Source organism: Scyliorhinus torazame, chromosome 9, assembly GCF_047496885.1.
Source record: "Scyliorhinus torazame isolate Kashiwa2021f chromosome 9, sScyTor2.1, whole genome shotgun sequence".
Classification (NCBI taxonomy): Eukaryota; Metazoa; Chordata; class Chondrichthyes; order Carcharhiniformes; family Scyliorhinidae; genus Scyliorhinus; species Scyliorhinus torazame.
Genome location: NC_092715.1, coordinates 5,579,838 through 5,604,879, shown reverse-complemented (window position 1 = coordinate 5,604,879; position 25,042 = coordinate 5,579,838). Strand labels below are relative to the sequence as shown.

Here is a 25,042-nt window from a genome sequence, read left to right as displayed (position 1 = left end):
GCCCAGCTGCGGGAGGTTACGACTGGTCGAGGGTGACTGCGCCCAGCTGCGGGAGGTTACGACTGGTCGAGGGTGACTGCGCCCAGCTGCGGGAGGTTACGACTGGTCGAGGGTGACTGCGCCCAGCTGCGGGAGGTTACGACTGGTCGAGGGTGACTGCGCCCACCTGCGGGTAGCCTGCGTGGTCGGAGGTATCGGAGTCACAAGATGGCCGCCCCCACGAGTTCCGCGAGGCGGATGACGCGTCTGAAGAGGGCGTTCCCGGCCGACACGCAGCCACATTGCGGGGTCTGTGGGCCTGTGACTCCGTGGATCAAACCTGGTGAGCTTTTGACTTTGGGGCTTTATGCCTGGCCAGGCAGACTCTGGCAAAATGTCCCTTTTTGCCGCAGTTGCTGCACGTCGCGGTGCGGGCTGGGCAACGCTGCCGGGGGTGTGGGCCCTGGCCGCAGAAGTAGCACGGCGGACCCCCGGTCTGGACGGGCAGCCGCGCGGCACAAGCCTGTGATGTAGTCGGACCTGGTGAGGGCCGCATCAGTGGTGCCCACGAGGGGTTGGCTGGGTCTGCGGGGAACGCGCTGAGGCTCTGGTAGGCCACCTCTAACGAGGTGGTTCGTTTTACCGTGTCCTGCAGGTCCGAGGCCCCGTTTTCCAGCAGGTGCTGCCTGACGTAGTTAGACCGGACCCCAGCCACATAGGTGTCCCGGATCTGCAGCTTCATGAGCTCCTCGGCCGTCACATCCTGGTAGTTGCAGTTCCTGGCGAGTAGGGTCAGGTTCTCCAGGTACCCGTCCAGCGATTCCCCGGCGCATTGACAGCGGGTAGTGAGAAGGTGCCGCGCGAACACTTCGTTTACAGGCTTCACAAAACACTCCTTCAGCGTCGCGACAGCCGCATCGTACGTAGCGGTTTTCTCAATCATCACGGAGATTCGATGGCGTCAGAGGGAGGCGTTTCAGAGGAGTCGGGGTAGGCCTCAAAACAGCGGAGCCAGTGCGAGAAGATCTCCTTCGCTTCTGTTACTTATGCGTCGAGGTCGAGTTTATCAGGCTTTAGAGCGGTTTCCATAGTGATGTCTTCGGTTAATAAATTGTTGTACCATCAATTCACAGCAAGACAATGAGAACGAATGAACAGAGGCTTTATTAACCGAGAACTTGCCTGCCTGTGAGTTCAGTAACAATGAGTGCCGCCCACAGGTGGCCAGGTCTATATACAGCCCTGGGAGGGAGGGGGGGGGGGGGGCGGGGGGGGGGGGGGGGGGGGGGGGAGACAGAGATGGAGACCACCGGGGCTCCTGTACAATACATGGTGGTAGATCGTAATACCATTTCCTGGTCATAGGCCACAGTACTATACAGACAGTTTATACTATCGTGAATACATTCACCACACACAGTAACGTCATTGAAGCCTACTTGTGACAATAAGCGATTTTCATTTTCATTTCCATCTCCTAATCAGGGAGTGCCCCCCCATAGCCGTGCCAGGTTGTGAAGGGCGCAGCAGGCGACAGTGATTCATGGCCCCGCTTCTGCAGATTGTATTGCAGGGTTTCTGGTCCGGGCACCAGAACCTCATTTTCAGCATCTCACTGGTTTGGTCGACCAAAGTGTGAGTTTAACTGTGAGCCTCAATGTATTTTGGCTCAGTTACACTTTGTGACCTTGGCACAGACGCCAGCAGCCACGTCCTCAGTAAGTAGCTCTTCACCAAAGGGGCAGTGGCGTAGTGGGTATTGTCACTGGACTGGTAATCCGGAGACCCAGAGTAATGCTCTCAGTACCCGGGGTGAAATTTGAATTCAATAAAAATCTCGAATTAAAATTCTCATGATGACCATGAAACCATTGTCAATTGTTGTAAGAACTGGTTCACTGATGTCCTCTAGGGAAGGAAATCTGCTGTCCTTACCCTGGCATACATGGGACTCCCGACCCACAGCAATGTGGTTGACTCTTAACCCCTCAAGGGCAATTAGAGATGGGCAATAAATTCTTGGTATTGGGTAGCGGTCCAGTTTGGCTGCCTGATTCACAGTTAGCTTGTAATCCCCACATATTCTGGTGGTTCCATCTGGCTTCACCACTGGCACGATTGGAGCTGCCCACTCCGAGAACTGTACAATTTTTATGATACCTAATTCTTCCAGTCAATTGAGTTCAGACTCAACCTTCTCATTTAAGGCATTGCATAGAACATATAACATGGAACTGTACAGCACAGAACAGGCCCTTCGGCCCTCGATGTTGTGCCGAGCATTGTCCGAAACCAAGATCAAGCTATCCCACTCCCTGTCAATCTGGTGTGCTCCATGTGCCTATCCAATAACCGCTTGAAAGTTCCTAAAGTGTCCGACTCCACTATCACAGCAGGCAGTCCATTCCACACCCTAACCACTCTCTGAGTAAAGAACCTACCTCGGACATCCCTCCTATATCGTCCACCCTGAACCTTACAGTTATGCCCCCTTGTACAGCTACATCCACCTGAGGAAATAGTCTCTGAACATCCATCTGAAGAGATAGGCGAGATACTAAATTAATATTTTTCGTCAGTATACACTCAGGAAAAAGATAATGTTGTGGAGGAGAATGCTGAGCCCCAGGCTAATAGATTAGATGGCATTGAGGTACGTAGGGAAGAGGTGTTGGCAATTCTGGACAGGCTGAAAATAGATAAGTCCCCGGGTCCTGATGGGATTTATCCTAGGATTCTCTGGGAGCCCAGGGAAGAGATTGCTGGACCTTTGGCTTTGATTTTTATGTCATCATTGGCTACAGGAATAGTGCCAGAGGACTGGAGGATAGCAAATGTGGTCCCTTTGTTCAAAAAGGGGAGCAGAGACAACCCCGGCAACTATAGACCGGTGAGCCTCACGTCTGTAGTGGGTAAAGTCTTGGAGGGGATTATAAGAGACAAGATTTATAATCATCTAGATAGGAATAATATGATCAGGGATAGTCAGCATGGCTTTGTGAAGGGTAGGTCATGCCTCACAAACCTTATCGAGTTCTTTGAGAAGGTGACCGAACAGGTAGACGAGGGTAGAGCAGTTGATGTGGTGTATATGGATTTCAGCAAAGCGTTTGATAAGGTTCCCCACGGTAGGCTATTGCAGAAAATACGGAGGCTGGGGATTGAGGGTGATTTAGAGATGTGGATCAGAAATTGGCTAGCTGAAAGAAGACAGAGGGTGGTGGTTGATGGGAAATGTTCAGAATGGAGTTCAGTTACAAGTGGAGTACCACAAGGATCTGTTCTGGAGCCGTTGCTGTTTGTCATTTTTATCAATGACCTAGAGGAAGGCGCAGAAGGGTGGGTGAGTAAATTTGCAGACGATACTAAAGTCGGTGGTGTTGTCGATAGTGTGGAAGGATGTAGCAGGTTACAGAGGGATATAGATAAGCTGCAGAGCTGGGCTGAGAGGTGGCAAATGGAGTTTAATGTAGAGAAGTGTGAGGTGATTCACTTTGGAAGGAATAACAGGAATGCGGAATATTTGGCTAATGGTAAAGATCTTGGAAGTGTGGATGAGCAGAGGGATCTAGGTGTCCATGTACATAGATCCCTGAAAGTTGCCACCCAGGTTGATAGGGTTGTGAAGAAGGCCTATGGAGTGTTGGCCTTTATTGGTAGAGGGATTGAGTTCCGGAGTCAGGAGGTCATGTTGCAGCTGTACAGAACTCTGGTACGGCCGCATTTGGAGTATTGCGTACAGTTCTGGTCACCGCATTATAGGAAGGACGTGGAGGCTTTGGAGTGGGTGCAGAGGAGATTTACCAGGATGTTGCCTGGTATGGAGGGAAAATCTTATGAGGAAAGGCTGATGGACTTGAGGTTGTTTTCGTTGGAGAGAAGAAGGATAAGAGGAGACTTAATAGAGGCATACAAAATGATCAGGGGGTTAGATAGGGTGGACAGTGAGAGCCTTCTCCCGCGGATGGAAATGGCTGGCACGAGGGGACATAGCTTTAAACTGAGGGGTAATAGATATAGGACAGAGGTCAGAGGTAGGTTTTTTACGCAAAGAGTAGTGAGGCCGTGGAATGCCCTACCTGCTACAGTAGTGAACTCGCCAACATTGAGGGCATTTAAAAGTTTACTGGATAAACATATGGATGATAATGGCATAGTGTAGGTTAGATGGCTTTTGTTTCGGTGCAACATCGTGGGCCGAAGGGCCTGTACTGCGCTGTATCGTTCTATGTTCTATGTTCTATCCACTCTATCTATCCCCCTCATCATCTTATAAACCTCTATTAAGTCGCCTCTCATCCTCCTCCGCTCCAAAGAGAAAAGCCCTCGCTCCCTCAACCTTTCCTCATAAGACCTATCCTGCAAACCAGGCAGCATCCTGGTAAATCTCCTTAGCACCCTTTCCAATACTTCCACATCCTTCCTATAGTGAGCTGACCAGAACTGCACACAATACTCCAAATGAGGTCTCACCAGGGTCCTGTACAGTTGCAGCATAACCCCACGGCTCTTAAACTCAAGCCCCCTGTTAATAAACACTAACACGCTGTAGGCCTTCTTCACGGCTCTATCCACTTGAGTGGCAACCTTCAGAGATCTGTGGACATGAGCCCCAAGATCTCTCTGTTCCTCCACATTCCTCTGAACCCTGCCGTTGACCCTGTAATCCGCATTCAAATTTGTCCGACCAAAATGAATCACCTCGCACTTATCAGGGTTAAACTCCATCTGCCATTTTCGGCCCAGCTCTGCATCCTATCAATGTCTCTCTGCAGCCTACAACAGCCCTCCACCTCATCCACTACTCCACCAATCTTGGTGTCATCAGCAAATTTACTGACCCACCCTTCAGCCCCCTCCTCCAAGTCATTGATAAAAATCACAAATAGCAGAGGACCCAGCACTGATCCCTGTGGTACACCGCTGGTAACTGGTCTCCAGGATGAAAATTTTCCATCCACCACCACCCCCTGTCTTCTATGTGATAGCCAGTTACTGATCCAACTGGCCAAATTTCCCTCTATCCCACACCTCCTTACTTTCTTCATGAGCCGACCATGGGGAACCTTATCAAACGCCTTACGGACAGGTTGAGCTCTGAAAATCTTGGACACGGCCTCTGGATCCACATAAATCTTTGCTTTAAGGTCCTGCATCCTGCCTAATTCATTTTCAAAAACCTTCTCGTATTCTGTCAGGCTTCATGGTCATTCCGAGGATTCTTCATGCTTATCCCGTGTACGTGGCTAACCTGCTTCTTAACTCTGGGGGCTGGACCCTGTAAGGGTCCTTCCTGTTTATTCTCTTAGTTCACCTTCCTTTTATTTTGCCATTAATATTTTTGATCCATGGATTATTGATGGACATGCGCCTTGAAGACCAGCAGCGCAGAGAATGAGGAATTCAGAAGTTACAGCAGAGAGCACTCTGTGAGTCTCTGCTAGTTTGAACAGGAGATTCAGAAGTTTCAGCACCAGAGGTGGCGTGAGGAGCCGGGCCTCAGTTCGATTGATTGGCTGCTGGTAATGAATTGGCCCAAAAGGCCGTACTCTGCCCGGTAACACAGAACATTACAGCGCAGTACAGGCCCTTCGGCCCTCGATGTTGCGCCGACCTGTGAAACCACTCTAAAGCCCGTCTACACTATTCCCTTATCGTCCATATGTCTATCCAATGACCATTTGAATGCGCTTAGTGTTGGCGAGTCCACTACTGTTGCAGGAAGGGCATTCCACGCCCTCACTACTCTCTGAGTAAAGAACCTACCTCTGACATCTGTCCTATATCTATCTCCCCTCAATTTAAAGCTATGTCCCCTCGTGCTAGACATCACCATCCGAGGAAAAAGGCTCTCACTGTCCACCCTAACCAGTCCTCTGATCATCTTGTATGCCTCAATTATGTCACCTCTTAACCTTCTTCTCTCTAATGAAAACAGCCTCAAGTCCCTCAGCCTTTCCTCATAAGATCTTCCCTCCATACCAGGCAACATTCTGGTAAATCTCCTCTGCACCCTTTCCAATGCTTCCACATCCTTCCTATAATGCGGCGACCAGAATTGCACGCAATACTCCAAATGCGGCCGCACCAGAGTTTTGAACAGCTGCAATATGACCTCATGGCTCCGAAACCCAATCCATCTACCAATAAAAGCTAACACATCGTACGCCTTCTTAACAACCCTCTCAACCTGGGTGGCAACTTTCAGGGATCTATGTTTATGGACACCGAGATCTCTCTGCTCATCCACATTACCACGAATCTTACCATTAGCCCAATACTCTGTATTCCTGTTACTCCTTCCAAAATGAATCACCTCATACTTTTCTGCATTAAACTCCATTTGCCACCTCTCAGCCCAGCGCTGCAGCTTATCTATGTCCCTCTGTAACATCCTTCCGCACTGTGCACAACTCCACCGACTTTAATGTCATCCGTAAATTTACTCACCCATCCTTCTACGCCCTCCTCCAGGTCATTTATAAAATTGACAAACAGCAGTGGCCCCAAAACAGATCCTTGTGGTACACCACTAGCAACTAAACTCCATGTTTAATGCTGAACATTTCCCATCAACCACCACTCTCTGTCTTCTTCCAGCTAGCCAATGTCTGATCCAAACTGCTAAATCACCCTGAATCCCATGCCTCCGTATTTTCTGCAGTAGCCTACCATGGGGAACCTTATCAAACGCTTTACTGAAATCCATATACACCACATCAACTGCTTTACCCTCATCCACCTGTTTGGTCACCTTCTCAAAGAACTCCTGCCTGCCGGTACACTCCTGCGACCTTGAAACCTTACTCATGACCTCACGAATCTCAACCTCCTGTATACTGTATATTCCCGTAACAGCCTCCCCGAACAGGCGCCGGAATGTGGCGACTAGGGGCTTTTCACAGTAACTTCATTTGAAGCCTACTTGTGACAATAAGCGATTTTCATTTTTCATTTTCATTTTCAATTCAGGTTCCCAAGCCCCTGCTGAACTAATTTAAACCCTCCCGAAGAGCATTAGCAAATTCCCCCCCCCCAGGATATTGGTACCCCTCTGGTCCAGGTGTAGACCATCCCGTTTGTAGAGGTCCCACTTATCCCAGAATGAGCCCCAATTATCCAGGTATCCGAAACCCTCCCTCCTGCACCATCCCTGTAGCCACGTGTTCAACTCCTCTCTCTCCCTATTCCACAGGTGGTGATTGAATCCTGTCCCAGTGGCGTGAGTCCCGAGGAGCTCAGTTGGCCCTGGGAGCACAGGGACACGGACTCTCTCTCTCTCTCTCCTCCATGCTCTCTCTAGAAAGGCTGTGAGTTCTGTATTCCTGGAGCTGCGGAGAACCTGAACAAATGAATCTAAAGGAGCAAAGTCGGAACAGGAGTAAGGTTGGAAACAGTCATTTGAAACACACTCTTTTTCTCTTTTACTTATGTTCATTTTTACCCCTTTCTCCCCCTCTGTGTTTGTGTGCGTGTGTGATAGCGAGTGGTGTTGCTTATTTCAGGACGGTTGTAGTGTTCCCAAAGCCCACAGACTAGCTTTCAACTTAAACAAAGCTATAATTTTATTTACACTACTAAGCTGGGATTCGTCACTTAGTCCTTAAGAATACAGAATTGATCATTAACATCTAACTACACTCACCTACTGCTAATCTCACCACTGGTATAAACTATAATCTAACTTTACTCGCACTATCTGCTGTTCTGACCTTCCCTAGCTATCTCCTGCACACACTCTTCCCCTGAGGTCTAGCATCGCAGCTTTATATAGTTGTATCTGCAGCTCCATCTAGTGGCTACTCTCAACACTACATGCTGATATTTATGATAATACCACATAGATGTTGGGGGGCAAGTTAAAGTGGGGAGTAGGAATTAGATAATAGTTAACCAGTTGTATTTGCTGCAGATTCCATTATTAATTGATTGATTGATATTTATTGTCACATGTACCGAAGCACAGTGAAAAGTATTTTTCTGCGGCCGAGGGAACGTACACAGTACGTACACAGTAGACAAAAGAATAATTAACAGAGAACATTGACAAATGGTACATCGACAAACAATGATTGGTTACAGTGCGGAACAAGGGGCCACACAAAGCAAAAACATGAGCCAGAGCAGCATAGGGCGTTGTGAATAGTGTTCTTACAGGGAACAGATCAGTCCGAGGGGGAGTCGTTGAGGAGTCTTGTAGCTGTGGGGAAGAAGCTGTTCCTATGTCTGGATGTGTGGGTCTTCAGACTTCTGTACCTTCTGCCTGATGGAAGGGTCTGGAAGAGGGCAATGCCTGGGTGGGAGGGGTCAGAGACCCGTCACAACTCTTGTTATAAATAAACAGTCATTCTGATCACATTTACAAACCAGGTGACTGTAATTAATGGGCAGCCAAGAGCCAAACACTTGGGTATTTTTCTGAGAATGTAATTGTGTTGTGTCTCGGGATGCAGTGGGGCAGGATTTGACTGTGCACTAAACCCAGTGTGTGCTTTCCAGCCCAGTTTACACTTTCTCACCTACAACTGTAGTAGAGGCCAGGTGGCTGACTATTTACTATCACCACAATCATAATTGCCCACTTTGATACTGTTCCAACCGTATTCCTCAGCTTCATATTCAGAGTAATTCTCAGCACTGGTCACTGAAGTTGGAGTTTTTATTTACTGAATAGTCCTGCGTTTGCTTCTGATGTGCCCATTCTGCTGCAGGCTTCACATGTGGCCTTCCTGAATGTACATCTCTCCTGGAGATCATGCCCCCCTCACCGGTCACATTCTTTATCGCTCCTGGTTCGTGGACCAAGGTCGCTGCGCTCTCTTTTGCCCTGAGCAATGGTTTCTGCGCCATTGTCTCTGGTGTCATGACTGTGATAGATTCCCACCAAACCTAGGGGCCTGCTTGCTCTGCAACCCCAACGCCCCCCCCCCCCCGCCCCCCCCTCCCCCCCGCCCCCCCCCGCCCCCCCCCCCGCCTTTTGCCGTTTTCCACAATCTGAATGACCTCTAATGCCTTCTTGAAGTTAATCTCTGTCTCTGCTAACCACAGACTCACCTGTCCCTCAACATGTCATTGAGTGCAGACCCAAACTTGCATTATTCAGCTGTTTGTGTCACGCACACCATGAACACCGTGATCATTTCCCCCCGTGGCCCTTGTCCTCGAATTAAATTTGTAACACTGCATTATTATCGAGGGATTCGGGTGGGGATGTCCTGGAATTAACTCTACCAGATCCTCACGTGTTTTGGAGGCAGGGAGGTTTGAGGACTTTAGACTCCTAATCAGGTTGTAAGTGGGACCCCTGCAGGCAGCTAGGAGGATTACCTTTGCTATTCCTCTGCTGTCAATTGCATTTACCTTGAATAAGTAACGGTGCCATTCAACATAAAGCACTTATTCAACATAAAGCATTTATTCCGTGTGGGGGTCGAATGGTTCTAATTTTCCAAAAAGGGCATTGTCACTTGTGGACTGCACAATGAGTTTACTTCGACGGACAGGTTTTCACACGGGGTGGGTCCACTCACCCAATTTCCGTAACAGCAGCAAGGCTAATCCTCGTCGCCAATGTACTATCATGATAGATGGGAGGCCACTGGGCAGATTAATAAATTAACTATTTATTAAAGAATGAAACTACATAGAGATAATGAGATAAAGTGACCATAATCCAAGACTCGAAACCCGCACATGACTGGGAACTCGCACTTTGCCCCCACGGTCCCAGTGAGTGCTGGGACAGAGAAAGGGATAGTAGACAATGGTCAGGGCTTAAGGACAGTGCTGTGTGCTCCTTAGTGTCCAAAGCTGGACAGGTTAGGTGGGGTTATGGGGACCGGGCGATGGGAGTGGCGCCTGGCCAGGCTGATCTTTGAGAGGATTGGTGAAGGCTCGATGGACCGAATGACCTCCTTCTGCACTGTCGGAATGCTGTGGACAGTCCAGAGAGAGAAGAGACATTCCAAGCAAAGAAAGCGGAGATTATCAAATGGAATTATTCTATTTAACTGCATCTAATTACCCACACAAGCATCAAGCCACAGTGGAGGAACAGAGGGTGAAGGATCACAGGGGTGGAGAGACAGTGAGAACAGCCCCTACCTCCCATTCGGACACCTCGGAGGCTGCAAGGCGCAACTGGTACCTCAGGGTCAACCAACCAGACTGGACGTCAGCCAACATATCCGGAGACCACTGAATCCAGAGGAACGGTTTTCCCTGTCTCGCCTTCATTTCCAGACTCACGTTGATCGGAGGATCAGGTTGAACTGTAAGGGCAGGAAGGAGATTCAAATGTCCAAATATTACCGAGTGCCATAAACACTCCGGGTGTTACTGTCACACACACTCCGGGTGTTACTGTCACACACACTCCGGGTGTTACTCACTGTCAGACACACTCCGGGTGTTACTCACTGTCACACACACTCTGGGTGTTACTCACTGTCACACACACTCCGGGTGTTACTCACTGTCAGACACACTCCGGGTGTTACTCTCTGTCACACACACTCCGGGTGTTACTATCACACACACTCCGGGTGTTACTCTCTGTCACACACACTCCATTTCCAGACTCACGTTGATCGGAGGATCAGGTTGAACTGTGAGGGCAGGAAGGAGATTCAAATGTCCAAATATTACCGAGTGCCATAAACACTCTGGGTGTTACTGTCACACACACTCCGGGTGTTACTGTCACACACACTCCGGGTGTTACTCACTGTCAGACACACTCCGGGTGTTACTCACTGTCACACACACTCCGGGTGTTACTCACTGTCACACACACTCTGGGTGTTACTCAGTGTCACACACACTCCGGGTGTTACTCACTGTCAGACACACTCCGGGTGTTACTCTCTGTCACACACACTCCGGGTGTTACTATCACACACACTCCGGGTGTTACTCTCTGTCACACACACTCCGGGTGTTACTCACTATCACACACACTACGGGTGTTACTCACTGTCACACACACTCCGGGTGTTACTGTCACACACACTCCGGGTGTTACTGTCACACACACTCTGGGTGTTACTGTTACACACACTCCGGGTGTTACTCTCTGTCACACACACTCTGGGTGTTACTCACTGTCACACACACTCCGGGTGTTACTCACTATCACACACACTCCGGGTGTTACTGTCACACACACTCTGGGTGTTACTCACTGTCACACACACTCCGGGTGTTACTCACTATCACACACACTCCGGGTGTTACTGTCACACACACTCCGGGTGTTACTCACTGTCATACACACTCTGGGTGTTACTGTCACACACACTCCGGGTGTTACTCACTGTCACACACACTCCGGGTGTTACTCAGTGTCACACACACTCTGGGTGTTACTCACTGTCACACACACTCTGGGTGTTACTGTTACACACACTCCGGGTGTTATTCACTGTCACACACACTCCGGGTGTTACTCACTGACACACACACTCCGGGTGTTACTCACTGTCACACACACTCCGGGTGTTACTCACTGACACACACACTCCGGGTGTTACTGTCACACACACTCCGGGTGTTACTCACTGACACACACACTCCGGGTGTTACTGTAACACACACTCCGGGTGTTACTCACTGACACACACACTCCGGGTGTTAGTGTCACACACACTCCGGGTGTTACTCACTGACACACACACTCCGGGTGTTACTGTCACACACACTCCGGGTGTTACTCACTGTCACACACACTCCGGGTGTTACTCACTGTCACACACACTCTGGGTGTTACTCACTGTCACACACACTCCGGGTGTTACTCACTGTCAGACACACTCCGGGTGTTACTCTCTGTCACACACACTCCGGGTGTTACTATCACACACACTCCGGGTGTTACTCTCTGTCACACACACTCCGGGTGTTACTCACTGTCACACACACTCCGGGTGTTACTGTCACACACACTCCGGGTGTTACTGTCACACACACTCTGGGTGTTACTGTTACACACACTCCGGGTGTTACTCTCTGTCACACACACTCTGGGTGTTACTCACTGACACACACACTCCGGGTGTTACTCACTATCACACACACTCCGGGTGTTACTGTCACACACACTCTGGGTGTTACTCACTGTCACACACACTCCGGGTGTTACTCACTATCACACACACTCCGGGTGTTACTGTCACACACACTCCGGGTGTTACTCACTGTCATACACACTCTGGGTGTTACTGTCACACACACTCCGGGTGTTACTCACTGTCACACACACTCCGGGTGTTACTCAGTGTCACACACACTCTGGGTGTTACTCACTGTCACACACACTCTGGGTGTTACTGTTACACACACTCCGGGTGTTATTCACTGTCACACACACTCCAGGTGTTACTTACTGACACACACACTCCGGGTGTTACTCACTGTCACACACACTCCGGGTGTTACTCACTGACACACACACTCCGGGTGTTACTCTCACACACACTCCGGGTGTTACTCACTGACACACACACTCCGGGTGTTACTGTAACACACACTCCGGGTGTTACTCACTGACACACACACTCCGGGTGTTAGTGTCACACACACTCCGGGTGTTACTCACTGACACACACACTCCGGGTGTTAATGTCACACACACTTCGGGTGTTACTCACTGTCACACACACTCTGGGTGTTACTCACTGTCACACACACTCCGGGTGTTACTGTCACACACACTCCGGGTGTTACTCACACTCACACACACTCCGGGTGTTACTGTCACACACACTCTGGGTGTTACTCACTGTCACACACACTCCGGGTGTTACTCACTGCCACACACACTCCGGGTGTTACCCACTGTCACACACACTCCGGGTGTTACTGTCACACACACTCCGGGTGTTACTCACTGTCACACATACTCCGGGAGTTACTCACTGTCACACACACTCCGGGTGTTACTCACTGACATTCACACTCCGGGTGTTACTCACTGTCACACACACTCTGGGTGTTACTGTCACACACACTCTGGGTGTTACTCACTGTCACACACACTCCGGGTGTTACTGTCACACACACTCCGGGTGTTACTCAGTGTCACACACACTCCGGGTGTTACTCACTATCACACACACTCTGGGTGTTACTCACTGTCACACACACTCTGGGTGTTACTCACTGTCGCACACACTCTGGGTGTTACTATCACACACACTCCGGGTGTTACTCACTGTCAGACACACTCCGGGTGTTACTCTCTGTCACACACACTCCGGGTGTTACTCACTATCACACACACTATGGGTGTTACTGTCACACACACTCCGGGTGTTACTGTCACACACACTCTGGGTGTTACTGTTACACACACTCCGGGTGTTACTCTCTGTCACACACACTCTGGGTGTTACTCACTGTCACACACACTCCGGGTGTTACTCACTATCACACACACTCCGGGAGTTACTCACTGTCACACACACTCTGGGTGTTACTGTCACACACACTCCGGGTGTTACTCACTGACACACACACTCCGGGTGTTACTCACTGTCACACCAACTCCGGGTGTTACTCACTATCACACCCACTCCGGATGTTATTCACTGTCACACACACTCCGGGTGTTACTCACTGATACACACACTCCGGGTGTTACTCACTGTCACACACACTCTGGGTGTCACTGTCACACACACTCCGGGTGTTACTCACTGACACACACACTCCGGGTGTTACTCACTGTCACACACACTCCGGGTGTTACTCACTATCACACACACTCCGGGTGTTACTCACTGTCACACACACTCCGGGTGTTACTCACTGTCACACACACTCCGGGTGTTATTCACTGACACACACACTCCGGGTGTTATTCACTGTCACACACACTCCGGGTGTTACTCACTGTCACACACACTCCGGGTGTTACTCACTGTCACACACACTCCGGGTGTTACTCACTGTCACACACACTCCGGGTGTTACTGTCACACACACTCCGGGTGTTACTCACTGACACACACACTCCGGGTGTTACTGTAACACACACTCCGGGTGTTACTCACTGACACACACACTCCGGGTGTTAGTGTCACACACACTCCGGGTGTTACTCACTGACACACACACTCCGGGTGTTACTGTCACACACACTCCGGGTGTTACTCACTGTCACACACACTCCGGGTGTTACTCACTGTCACACACACTCTGGGTGTTACTCACTGTCACACACACTCCGGGTGTTACTCACTGTCAGACACACTCCGGGTGTTACTCTCTGTCACACACACTCCGGGTGTTACTATCACACACACTCCGGGTGTTACTCTCTGTCACACACACTCCGGGTGTTACTCACTGTCACACACACTCCGGGTGTTACTGTCACACACACTCCGGGTGTTACTGTCACACACACTCTGTGTGTTACTGTTACACACACTCCGGGTGTTACTCTCTGTCACACACACTCTGGGTGTTACTCACTGACACACACACTCCGGGTGTTACTCACTATCACACACACTCCGGGTGTTACTGTCACACACACTCTGGGTGTTACTCACTGTCACACACACTCTGGGTGTTACTCACTATCACACACACTCCGGGTGTTACTGTCACACACACTCCGGGTGTTACTCACTGTCATACACACTCTGGGTGTTACTGTCACACACACTCCGGGTGTTACTCACTGTCACACACACTCCGGGTGTTACTCAGTGTCACACACACTCTGGGTGTTACTCACTGTCACACACACTCTGGGTGTTACTGTTACACACACTCCGGGTGTTATTCACTGTCACACACACTCCAGGTGTTACTTACTGACACACACACTCCGGGTGTTACTCACTGTCACACACACTCCGGGTGTTACTCACTGACACACACACTCCGGGTGTTACTCTCACACACACTCCGGGTGTTACTCACTGACACACACACTCCGGGTGTTACTGTAACACACACTCCGGGTGTTACTCACTGACACACACACTCCGGGTGTTAGTGTCTCACACACTCCGGGTGTTACTCACTGACACACACACTCCGGGTGTTAATGTCACACACACTCCGGGTGTTACTCACTGTCACACACACTCTGGGTGTTACTCACTGTCACACACACTCCGGGTGTTACTGTCACACACACTCCGGGTGTTACTCACACTCACACACACTCCGGGTGTTACTGTCACACACACACTGGGTGTTACTCACTGTCACACACACTCTGGGTGTTACTCACTGTCACACACACTCCGGGTGTTACTCACTGCCACACACACTCCGGGTGTTACCCACTGTCACACACACTCCGGGTGTTACTGTCACACACACTCCGGGTGTTACTCACTGTCACACATACTCCGGGAGTTACTCACTGTCACACACACTCCGGGTGTTACTCACTGACATTCACACTCCGGGTGTTACTCACTGTCACACACACTCTGGGTGTTACTGTCACACACACTCTGGGTGTTACTCACTGTCACACACACTCCGGGTGTTACTGTCACACACACTCCGGGTGTTACTCAGTGTCACACACACTCCGGGTGTTACTCACTATCACACACACTCTGGGTGTTACTCACTGTCACACACACTCTGGGTGTTACTCACTGTCGCACACACTCTGGGTGTTACTATCACACACACTCCGGGTGTTACTCACTGTCAGACACACTCCGGGTGTTACTCTCTGTCACACACACTCCGGGTGTTACTCACTATCACACACACTATGGGTGTTACTGTCACACACACTCCGGGTGTTACTGTCACACACACTCTGGGTGTTACTGTTACACACACTCCGGGTGTTACTCTCTGTCACACACACTCTGGGTGTTACTCACTGTCACACACACTCCGGGTGTTACTCACTATCACACACACTCCGGGAGTTACTCACTGTCACACACACTCTGGGTGTTACTGTCACACACACTCCGGGTGTTACTCACTGACACACACACTCCGGGTGTTACTCACTGTCACACCAACTCCGGGTGTTACTCACTATCACACCCACTCCGGATGTTATTCACTGTCACACACACTCCGGGTGTTACTCACTGATACACACACTCCGGGTGTTACTCACTGTCACACACACTCTGGGTGTCACTGTCACACACACTCCGGGTGTTACTCACTGACACACACACTCCGGGTGTTACTCACTGTCACACACACTCCGGGTGTTACTCACTATCACACACACTCCGGGTGTTACTCACTGTCACACACACTCCGGGTGTTACTCACTGTCACACACACTCCGGGTGTTATTCACTGACACACACACTCCGGGTGTTATTCACTGTCACACACACTCCGGGTGTTACTCACTGTCACACACACTCCGGGTGTTACTCACTGTCACACACACTCCGGGTGTTACTCACTGTCACACACACTCCGGGTGTTACTGTCACACACACTCCGGGTGTTACTCACTGACACACACACTCCGGGTGTTACTGTAACACACACTCCGGGTGTTACTCACTGACACACACACTCCGGGTGTTAGTGTCACACACACTCCGGGTGTTACTCACTGACACACACACTCCGGGTGTTACTGTCACACACACTCCGGGTGTTACTCACTGTCACACACACTCCGGGTGTTACTCACTGTCACACACACTCTGGGTTTTACTCACTGTCACACACACTCCGGGTGTTACTCACTGTCAGACACACTCCGGGTGTTACTCTCTGTCACACACACTCCGGGTGTTACTATCACACACACTCCGGGTGTTACTCTCTGTCACACACACTCCGGGTGTTACTCACTGTCACACACACTCCGGGTGTTACTGTCACACACACTCCGGGTGTTACTGTCACACACACTCTGTGTGTTACTGTTACACACACTCCGGGTGTTACTCTCTGTCACACACACTCTGGGTGTTACTCACTGACACACACACTCCGGGTGTTACTCACTATCACACACACTCCGGGTGTTACTGTCACACACACTCTGGGTGTTACTCACTGTCACACACACTCTGGGTGTTACTCACTATCACACACACTCCGGGTGTTACTGTCACACACACTCCGGGTGTTACTCACTGTCATACACACTCTGGGTGTTACTGTCACACACACTCCGGGTGTTACTCACTGTCACACACACTCCGGGTGTTACTCAGTGTCACACACACTCTGGGTGTTACTCACTGTCACACACACTCTGGGTGTTACTGTTACACACACTCCGGGTGTTATTCACTGTCACACACACTCCAGGTGTTACTTACTGACACACACACTCCGGGTGTTACTCACTGTCACACACACTCCGGGTGTTACTCACTGACACACACACTCCGGGTGTTACTCTCACACACACTCCGGGTGTTACTCACTGACACACACACTCCGGGTGTTACTGTAACACACACTCCGGGTGTTACTCACTGACACACACACTCCGGGTGTTAGTGTCTCACACACTCCGGGTGTTACTCACTGACACACACACTCCGGGTGTTAATGTCACACACACTCCGGGTGTTACTCACTGTCACACACACTCTGGGTGTTACTCACTGTCACACACACTCCGGGTGTTACTGTCACACACACTCCGGGTGTTACTCACACTCACACACACTCCGGGTGTTACTGTCACACACACACTGGGTGTTACTCACTGTCACACACACTCTGGGTGTTACTCACTGTCACACACACTCCGGGTGTTACTCACTGCCACACACACTCCGGGTGTTACCCACTGTCACACACACTCCGGGTGTTACTGTCACACACACTCCGGGTGTTACTCACTGTCACACATACTCCGGGAGTTACTCACTGTCACACACACTCCGGGTGTTACTCACTGACATTCACACTCCGGGTGTTACTCACTGTCACACACACTCTGGGTGTTACTGTCACACACACTCTGGGTGTTACTCACTGTCACACACACTCCGGGTGTTACTGTCACACACACTCCGGGTGTTTCTCAGTGTAACACACACTCCGGGTGTTACTCACTATCACACACACTCTGGGTGTTACTCACTGTCACACACACTCTGGGTGTTACTCACTGTCGCACACACTCTGGGTGTTACTATCACACACACTCCGGGTGTTACTCACTGTCAGACACACTCCGGGTGTTACTCACTATCACACACACTATGGGTGTTACTGTCACACACACTCCGGGTGTTACTGTCACACACACTCTGGGTGTTACTGTTACACACACTCCGGGTGTTACTCTCTGTCACACACACTCTGGTTGTTACTCACTGTCACACACACTCCGGGTGTTACTCACTATCACACACACTCCGGGAGTTACTCACTGTCACACACACTCTGGGTGTTACTGTCACACACACTCCGGGTGTTACTCACTGTCACACCAACTCCGGGTGTTACTCACTATCACACCCACTCCGGGTGTTATTCACTGTCACACACACTCCGGGTGTTACTCACTGATACACACACTCCGGGTGTTACTCACTGTCACACACACTCTGGGTGTCACTGTCACACACACTCCGGGTGTTACTCACTGACACACACACTCCGGGTGTTACTCACTGTCACACACACTCCGGGTGTTACTCACTATCACACACACTCCGGGTGTTACTCACTGTCACACACACTCCGGGTGTTACTCACTGTCACACACACTCCGGGTGTTATTCACTGACACACACACTCCGGGTGTTATTCACTGTCACACACACTCCGGGTGTTACTCACTGTCACACACACTCCGGGTGTTACTCACTGTCACACACACTCCGGGTGTTACTCACTGTCACACACACTCCGTTTGTTATTCACTATCACACACACTCCGGGTGTTACTCACTGACACACACACTCCGGGTGTTACTCACTGTCACACACACTCCGGGTGTTATTCACTGTCACACACACTCCGGGTGTTACTCACTGACACACACACTCCGGATGTTATTCACTGTCACACACACTCCGGGTGTTACTCACTGTCACACACACTCCGGGTGTTACTCACTGTCACACACACTCCGGGTGTTATTCACTGACACACACACTCCGGGTGTTATTCACTGTCACACACACTCCGGGTGTTACTCACTGTCACACACACTCCGTGTGTTACTCACTGTCACACACACTCCGGGTGTTACTCACTGTCACACACACTCCGTGTGTTATTCACTATCACACACACTCCGGGTGTTACTCACTGACACACACACTCCGGGTGTTACTCACTGTCACACACACTCCGGGTGTTATTCACTGTCACACACACTCCGGGTGTTACTCACTGACACACACACTCCGGATGTTATTCACTGTCACACACACTCCGGGTGTTACTCACTGGCACACACACTCCGGGTGTTACTCACTGTCACACACACTCCGGGTGTTACTCACTGTCACACACACTCCGGGTGTTACTCACTGTCACACACACTCCGGGTGTTACTCACTGTCACACACACTCCGGGTGTCACTCACTGTCACACACACTCCGGGTGTTACTGTCACACACACTCCGGGTGTTACTCACTGTCACACACACTCCGGGTGTTACTCACTGTCACACACACTCCGGGTGTTACTCACTATCACACACACTCCGGGTGTTACTCACTGTCACACACACTCCGGGTGTTACTCACTGTCACACACACTCCGGGTGTTATTCACTGACACACACACTCCGGGTGTTATTCACTGTCACACACACTCCGGGTGTTACTCACTGTCACACACACTCCGGGTGTTACTCACTGTCACACACACTCCGGGTGTTACTCACTGTCACACACACTCCGTGTGTTATTCACTATCACACACACTCCGGGTGTTACTCACTGACACACACACTCCGGGTGTTACTCACTGTCACACATACTCCGGGTGTTATTCACTGTCACACACACTCCGGGTGTTACTCACTGTCACACACACTCCGGGTGTTACTCACTGTCACACACACTCCGGGTGTCACTCACTGTCACACACACTCCGGGTGTTACTGTCACACACACTCCGGGTGTTACTCACTGTCACACACACTCCGGGTGTTACTCACTGTCACACACACTCCGGGTGTTACTCACTATCACACACACTCCGGGTGTTACTCACTGTCACACACACTCCGGGTGTTACTCACTGTCACACACACTCCGGGTGTTATTCACTGACACACACACTCCGGGTGTTATTCACTATCACACACACTCCGGGTGTTACTCACTGTCACACACACTCCGGGTGTTACTCACTGTCACACACACTCCGGGTGTTACTCACTGTCACACACACTCCTTGTGTTATTCACTGTCACACACACTCCGGGTGTTACTGTCACACACACTCCGGGTGTTACTCACTGTCACACACACTCTGACCAGCTGTGTTCAGCACCTTCTCCCCATCTGCTCTGCCTCAGAGCCACACTGTCCCTATTCCCTAGTTCTCCCTCATTGCTCTCACCTTCTGACCTATTGCTCCCGTGCCCACCCCCCCCCCCCCCCCCCGCCATACTAGTTTAAACCCTCCCGTGTGACACACACTCTGGGGGTTACTCACTGTCACACACACTCTGGGTGTTACTCACTGTCACACACACTCCGGGTGTTACTCACTGACACACTCAGTCTGGGTGTTACTCACTGTCACACACACTCTGGGTGTTACTCACTGTCACACACACTCTGGGTGTTACTCACTGTCACACACACTCCGGGTGTTACTGTCACACACACTCCGGGTGTTGCTCAGTGTCACACACACTCCAGGTGTTACTCACTGACACACTCAGTCTGGGTGTTACTCACTGTCACACACACTCCGGGTGTTACTCACTGACACACTCAGTCTGGGTGTTACTCACTGTCACACACACTCCGGGTGTTACTCACTGTCACACACACTCCGGGTGTTACTCACTGACACACTCAGTCTGGGTGTTACTCACTGTCACACACACTCCGGGTGTTACTGACTGACACACACACTCCGGGTGTTACTCACTGACACACACACTCCGGGTGTTACTCACTGTCACACACACTCCGGGTGTTACTCACTATCACACACACTCCGGGTGTTACTCACTGTCACACACACTCCGGGTGTTACTCACTGTCACACACACTCCGGGTGTTACTGTCACACACACTCCGGGTGTTGCTCAGTGTCACACACACTCCAGGTGTTACTCACCGTCACACACACTCCGGGTGTTACTCAGTGACACACACACTCTGGGTGTTACTGTCACACACACTCCGGGTGTTACTCAGTGTCACACGCACTCCGGGTGTTACTCACTGTCACACACACTCTGGGTGTTACTCACTGTCACACACACTCCGGGTGTCACTCACTGTCACACACACTCCGGGTGTTACTGTCACACACACTCCGGGTGTTACTCACTGTCACACACACTCTGACCAGCTGTGTTCAGCACCTTCTCCCCATCTGCTCTGCCTCAGAGCCACACTGTCCCTATTCCCTAGTTCTCCCTCAATGCTCTCACCTTCTGACCTATTGCTCCCGTGCCCACCCCCCCCTGCCATACTAGTTTAAACCCTCCCGTGTGACACACACTCTGGGGGTTACTCACTGTCACACACACTCTGGGTGTTACTCACTGTCACACACACTCCGGGTGTTACTCACTGACACACTCAGTCTGGGTGTTACTCACTGTCACACACACTCTGGGTGTTACTGTCACACACACTCCGGGTGTTGCTCAGTGTCACACACACTCCAGGTGTTACTCACTGACACACTCAGTCTGGGTGTTACTCACTGTCACACACACTCCGGGTGTTACTCACTGACACACTCAGTCTGGGTGTTACTCACTGTCACACACACTCCGGGTGTTACTCACTGACACACTCAGTCTGGGTGTTACTCACTGTCACACACACTCCGGGTGTTACTCACTGTCACACACACTCCGGGTGTTACTCACTGACACACTCAGTCTGGGTGTTACTCACTGTCACACACACTCCGGGTGTTACTCACTGTCACACACACTCCGGGTGTTACTCACTGACACACACACTCCGGGTGTTACTCACTGTCACACACACTCCGGGTGTTACTCACTGTCACACACACTCCGGGTGTTACTCACTGTCACACACACTCCGGGTGTTACTCACTGTCACACACACTCCGGGTGTTACTCACTGTCACACACACTCCGGGTGTTACTGTCACACACACTCCGGGTGTTGCTCAGTGTCACACACACTCCGGGTGTTACTCACTGTCACACACACTCTGGGTGTTACTGTCACACACACTCTGGGTGTTACTCACTGTCACACACACTCTGGGTGTTAATGTCACACACACTCCGGGTGTTACTGTCACACACACTCTGGGTGTTACTGTCACACACACTCCGGTTGTTACTTACTGTCACACACACTCCGGTTGTTACTCACTGTCACACACACTGCAGCTGTTACTGCCACACACACTCCGAGTGTTACTGTCACACACACTCCGGGTGTTACTCACTGTCACACACACTCCAGGTGTTACTCACTGTCACACACACTCTGGGTGTTACTGTCACACACACTCCGGTTATTATTCACTGTCACAAGTACTCCGGGTGTTACTCACTGTCACACACACTCCGGGTGTTACTCACTGGCACACACACTCCGGGTGTTACTCACTGTCACACACACTCCGGGTGTTACTCACTGTCACACACACTCTGGGTGTTACTCACAGTCACAAACACTCTGGGTGTTACTCACTGTCACACACACTCCGGGTGTTACTGTCACACACATACTGGGTGTTACTCACTGTCACACACACTCTGGGTGTTACTCATTGTCACACACACTCTGGGTGTTACTCACTGTCATACACACTCTGGGTGTTACTCACTCTCACACACACTCTGGGTGTTACTGTCACACACACTCCGGGTTTTACTGTCACACACACTCTGGGTGTTACTGTCACACACACTCCGGGTGTTACTCAGTGTCACACACACTCCGGGTGTTACTCACCATCACACACACTCCAGGTGTTACTCAGTGACACACACACTCTGGGTGTTACTGTCACACACACTCCGGGTGTTACTCAGTGTCACACACACTCCGGGTGTTACTCACTGTCACACACACTCTGGGTGTTACTGTCACACACACTCTGGGTGTTACTCACTGTCACACACACTCTGGGTGTTAATGTCACACACACTCCGGGTGTTACTGTCACACACACTCTGGGTGTTACTGTCACACACACTCCGGTTGTTACTCACTGTCACACACACTGCAGCTGTACTGGTGGACAAGGATAAGAGTGGTCCGAGGATGAATGTGCTAAATTGGGGGAAGGCTAATTATAACAATATTAGGCGGGAACTGAAGAACATAGATTGGGGGCGGATGTTTGAGGGCAAATCAACATCTGACATGTGGGAGGCTTTCAAGTGTCAGTTGAAAGGAATACAGGACCGGCATGTTCCTGTGAGGAAGAAAGATAAATACGGCAATTTTCGGGAACCTTGGATGACGAGTGATATTGTAGGCCTCGTCAAAAAGAAAAAGGAGGCATTTGTCAGGGCTAAAAGGCTGGGAACAGACGAAGCCTGTGTGGCATATAAGGAAAGTAGGAAGGAACTTAAGCAAGGAGTCAGGAGGGCTAGAAGGGGTCACGAAAAGTCATTAGCAAATAGGGTTAAGGAAAATCCCAAGGCTTTTCACACGTACATAAAAAGCAAGAGGGGAGCCAGGGAAAGGGATGGCCCACTGAAGGATAGGCAAGGGAATCTATGTGTGGAGCCAGAGGAAATGGGCGAGGTACTAAATGAATACTTTGCATCAGTATTCACCAAAGAGAAGGAATTGGTAGATGTTGAGTCTGGAGAAGGGGGTGTAGATAGCCTGGGTCACATTGTGATCCAAAAAGACGAGGTGTTGGGTGTCTTAAAAAATATTAAGGTAGATAAGTCCCCAGGGCCTGATGGGATCTACCCCAGAATACTGAAGGAGGCTGGAGAGGAAATTGCTGAGGCCTTGACAGAAATCTTTGGATCCTCGCTGTCTTCAGGGGATGTCCCGGAGGACTGGAGAATAGCCAATGTTGTTCCTCTGTTTAAGAAGGGTAGCAAGGATAATCCCGGGAACTACAGGCCGGTGAGCCTTACTTCAGTGGTAGGGAAATTACTGGAGAGAATTCTTCGAGACAGGATCTACTCCCATTTGGAAGCAAATGGACGTATTAGTGAGAGGCAGCACGGTTTTGTGAAGGGGAGGTCGTGTCTCACTAACTTGATAGAGTTTTTCGAGGAGGTCACTAAGATGATTGATGCAGGTAGGGCAGTAGATGTTGTCTATATGGACTTCAGTAAGGCCTTTGACAAGGTCCCTCATGGTAGACTAGTACAAAAGGTGAAGTCACACGGGATCAGGGGTGAACTGGCAAGGTGGATACAGAACTGGCTCGGTCATAGAAGGCAGAGGGTAGCAATGGAGGGATGCTTTTCTAATTGGAGGGCTGTGACCAGTGGTGTTCCACAGGGATCAGTGCTGGGACCTTTGCTCTTTGTAGTATATATAAATGATTTGGAGGAAAATGTAACTGGTCTGATTAGTAAGTTTGCAGACGACACAAAGGTTGGTGGAATTGCGGATAGCGATGAGTACTGTCTGAGGATACAGCAGGATTTAGATTGTCTGGAGACTTGGGCGGAGAGATGGCAGATGGAGTTTAATCCGGACAAATGTGAGGTAATGCATTTTGGAAGGTCTAATGCAGGTAGGGAATATACAGTGAATGGTAGAACCCTCAAGAGTATTGAAAGTCAAAGAGATCTAGGAGTACAGGTCCACAGGTCATTGAAAGGGGCAACACAGGTGGAGAAGGTAGTCAAGAAGGCATACGGCATGCTGGCCTTCATTGGCCGGGGCATTGAGTATAAGAATTGGCAAGTCATGTTGCAGCTGTATAGAACCTTAGTTAGGCCACACTTGGAGTA

General features: G+C 50.4%; 1 protein-coding gene across 1 annotated transcript in view; it reads right to left on the bottom strand.

Annotated features, from left to right (window-relative positions):
• Nucleotides 1-25,042, bottom strand: part of LOC140429052 (prolactin receptor-like) — a 239,687-nt gene that overhangs the window by 65,011 nt on the left and 149,634 nt on the right. Inside the window, 1 exon segment of the mRNA XM_072515584.1 lies at nt 10,084-10,250. Within this exon segment, the coding sequence (XP_072371685.1) occupies nt 10,084-10,250 (167 nt within the window).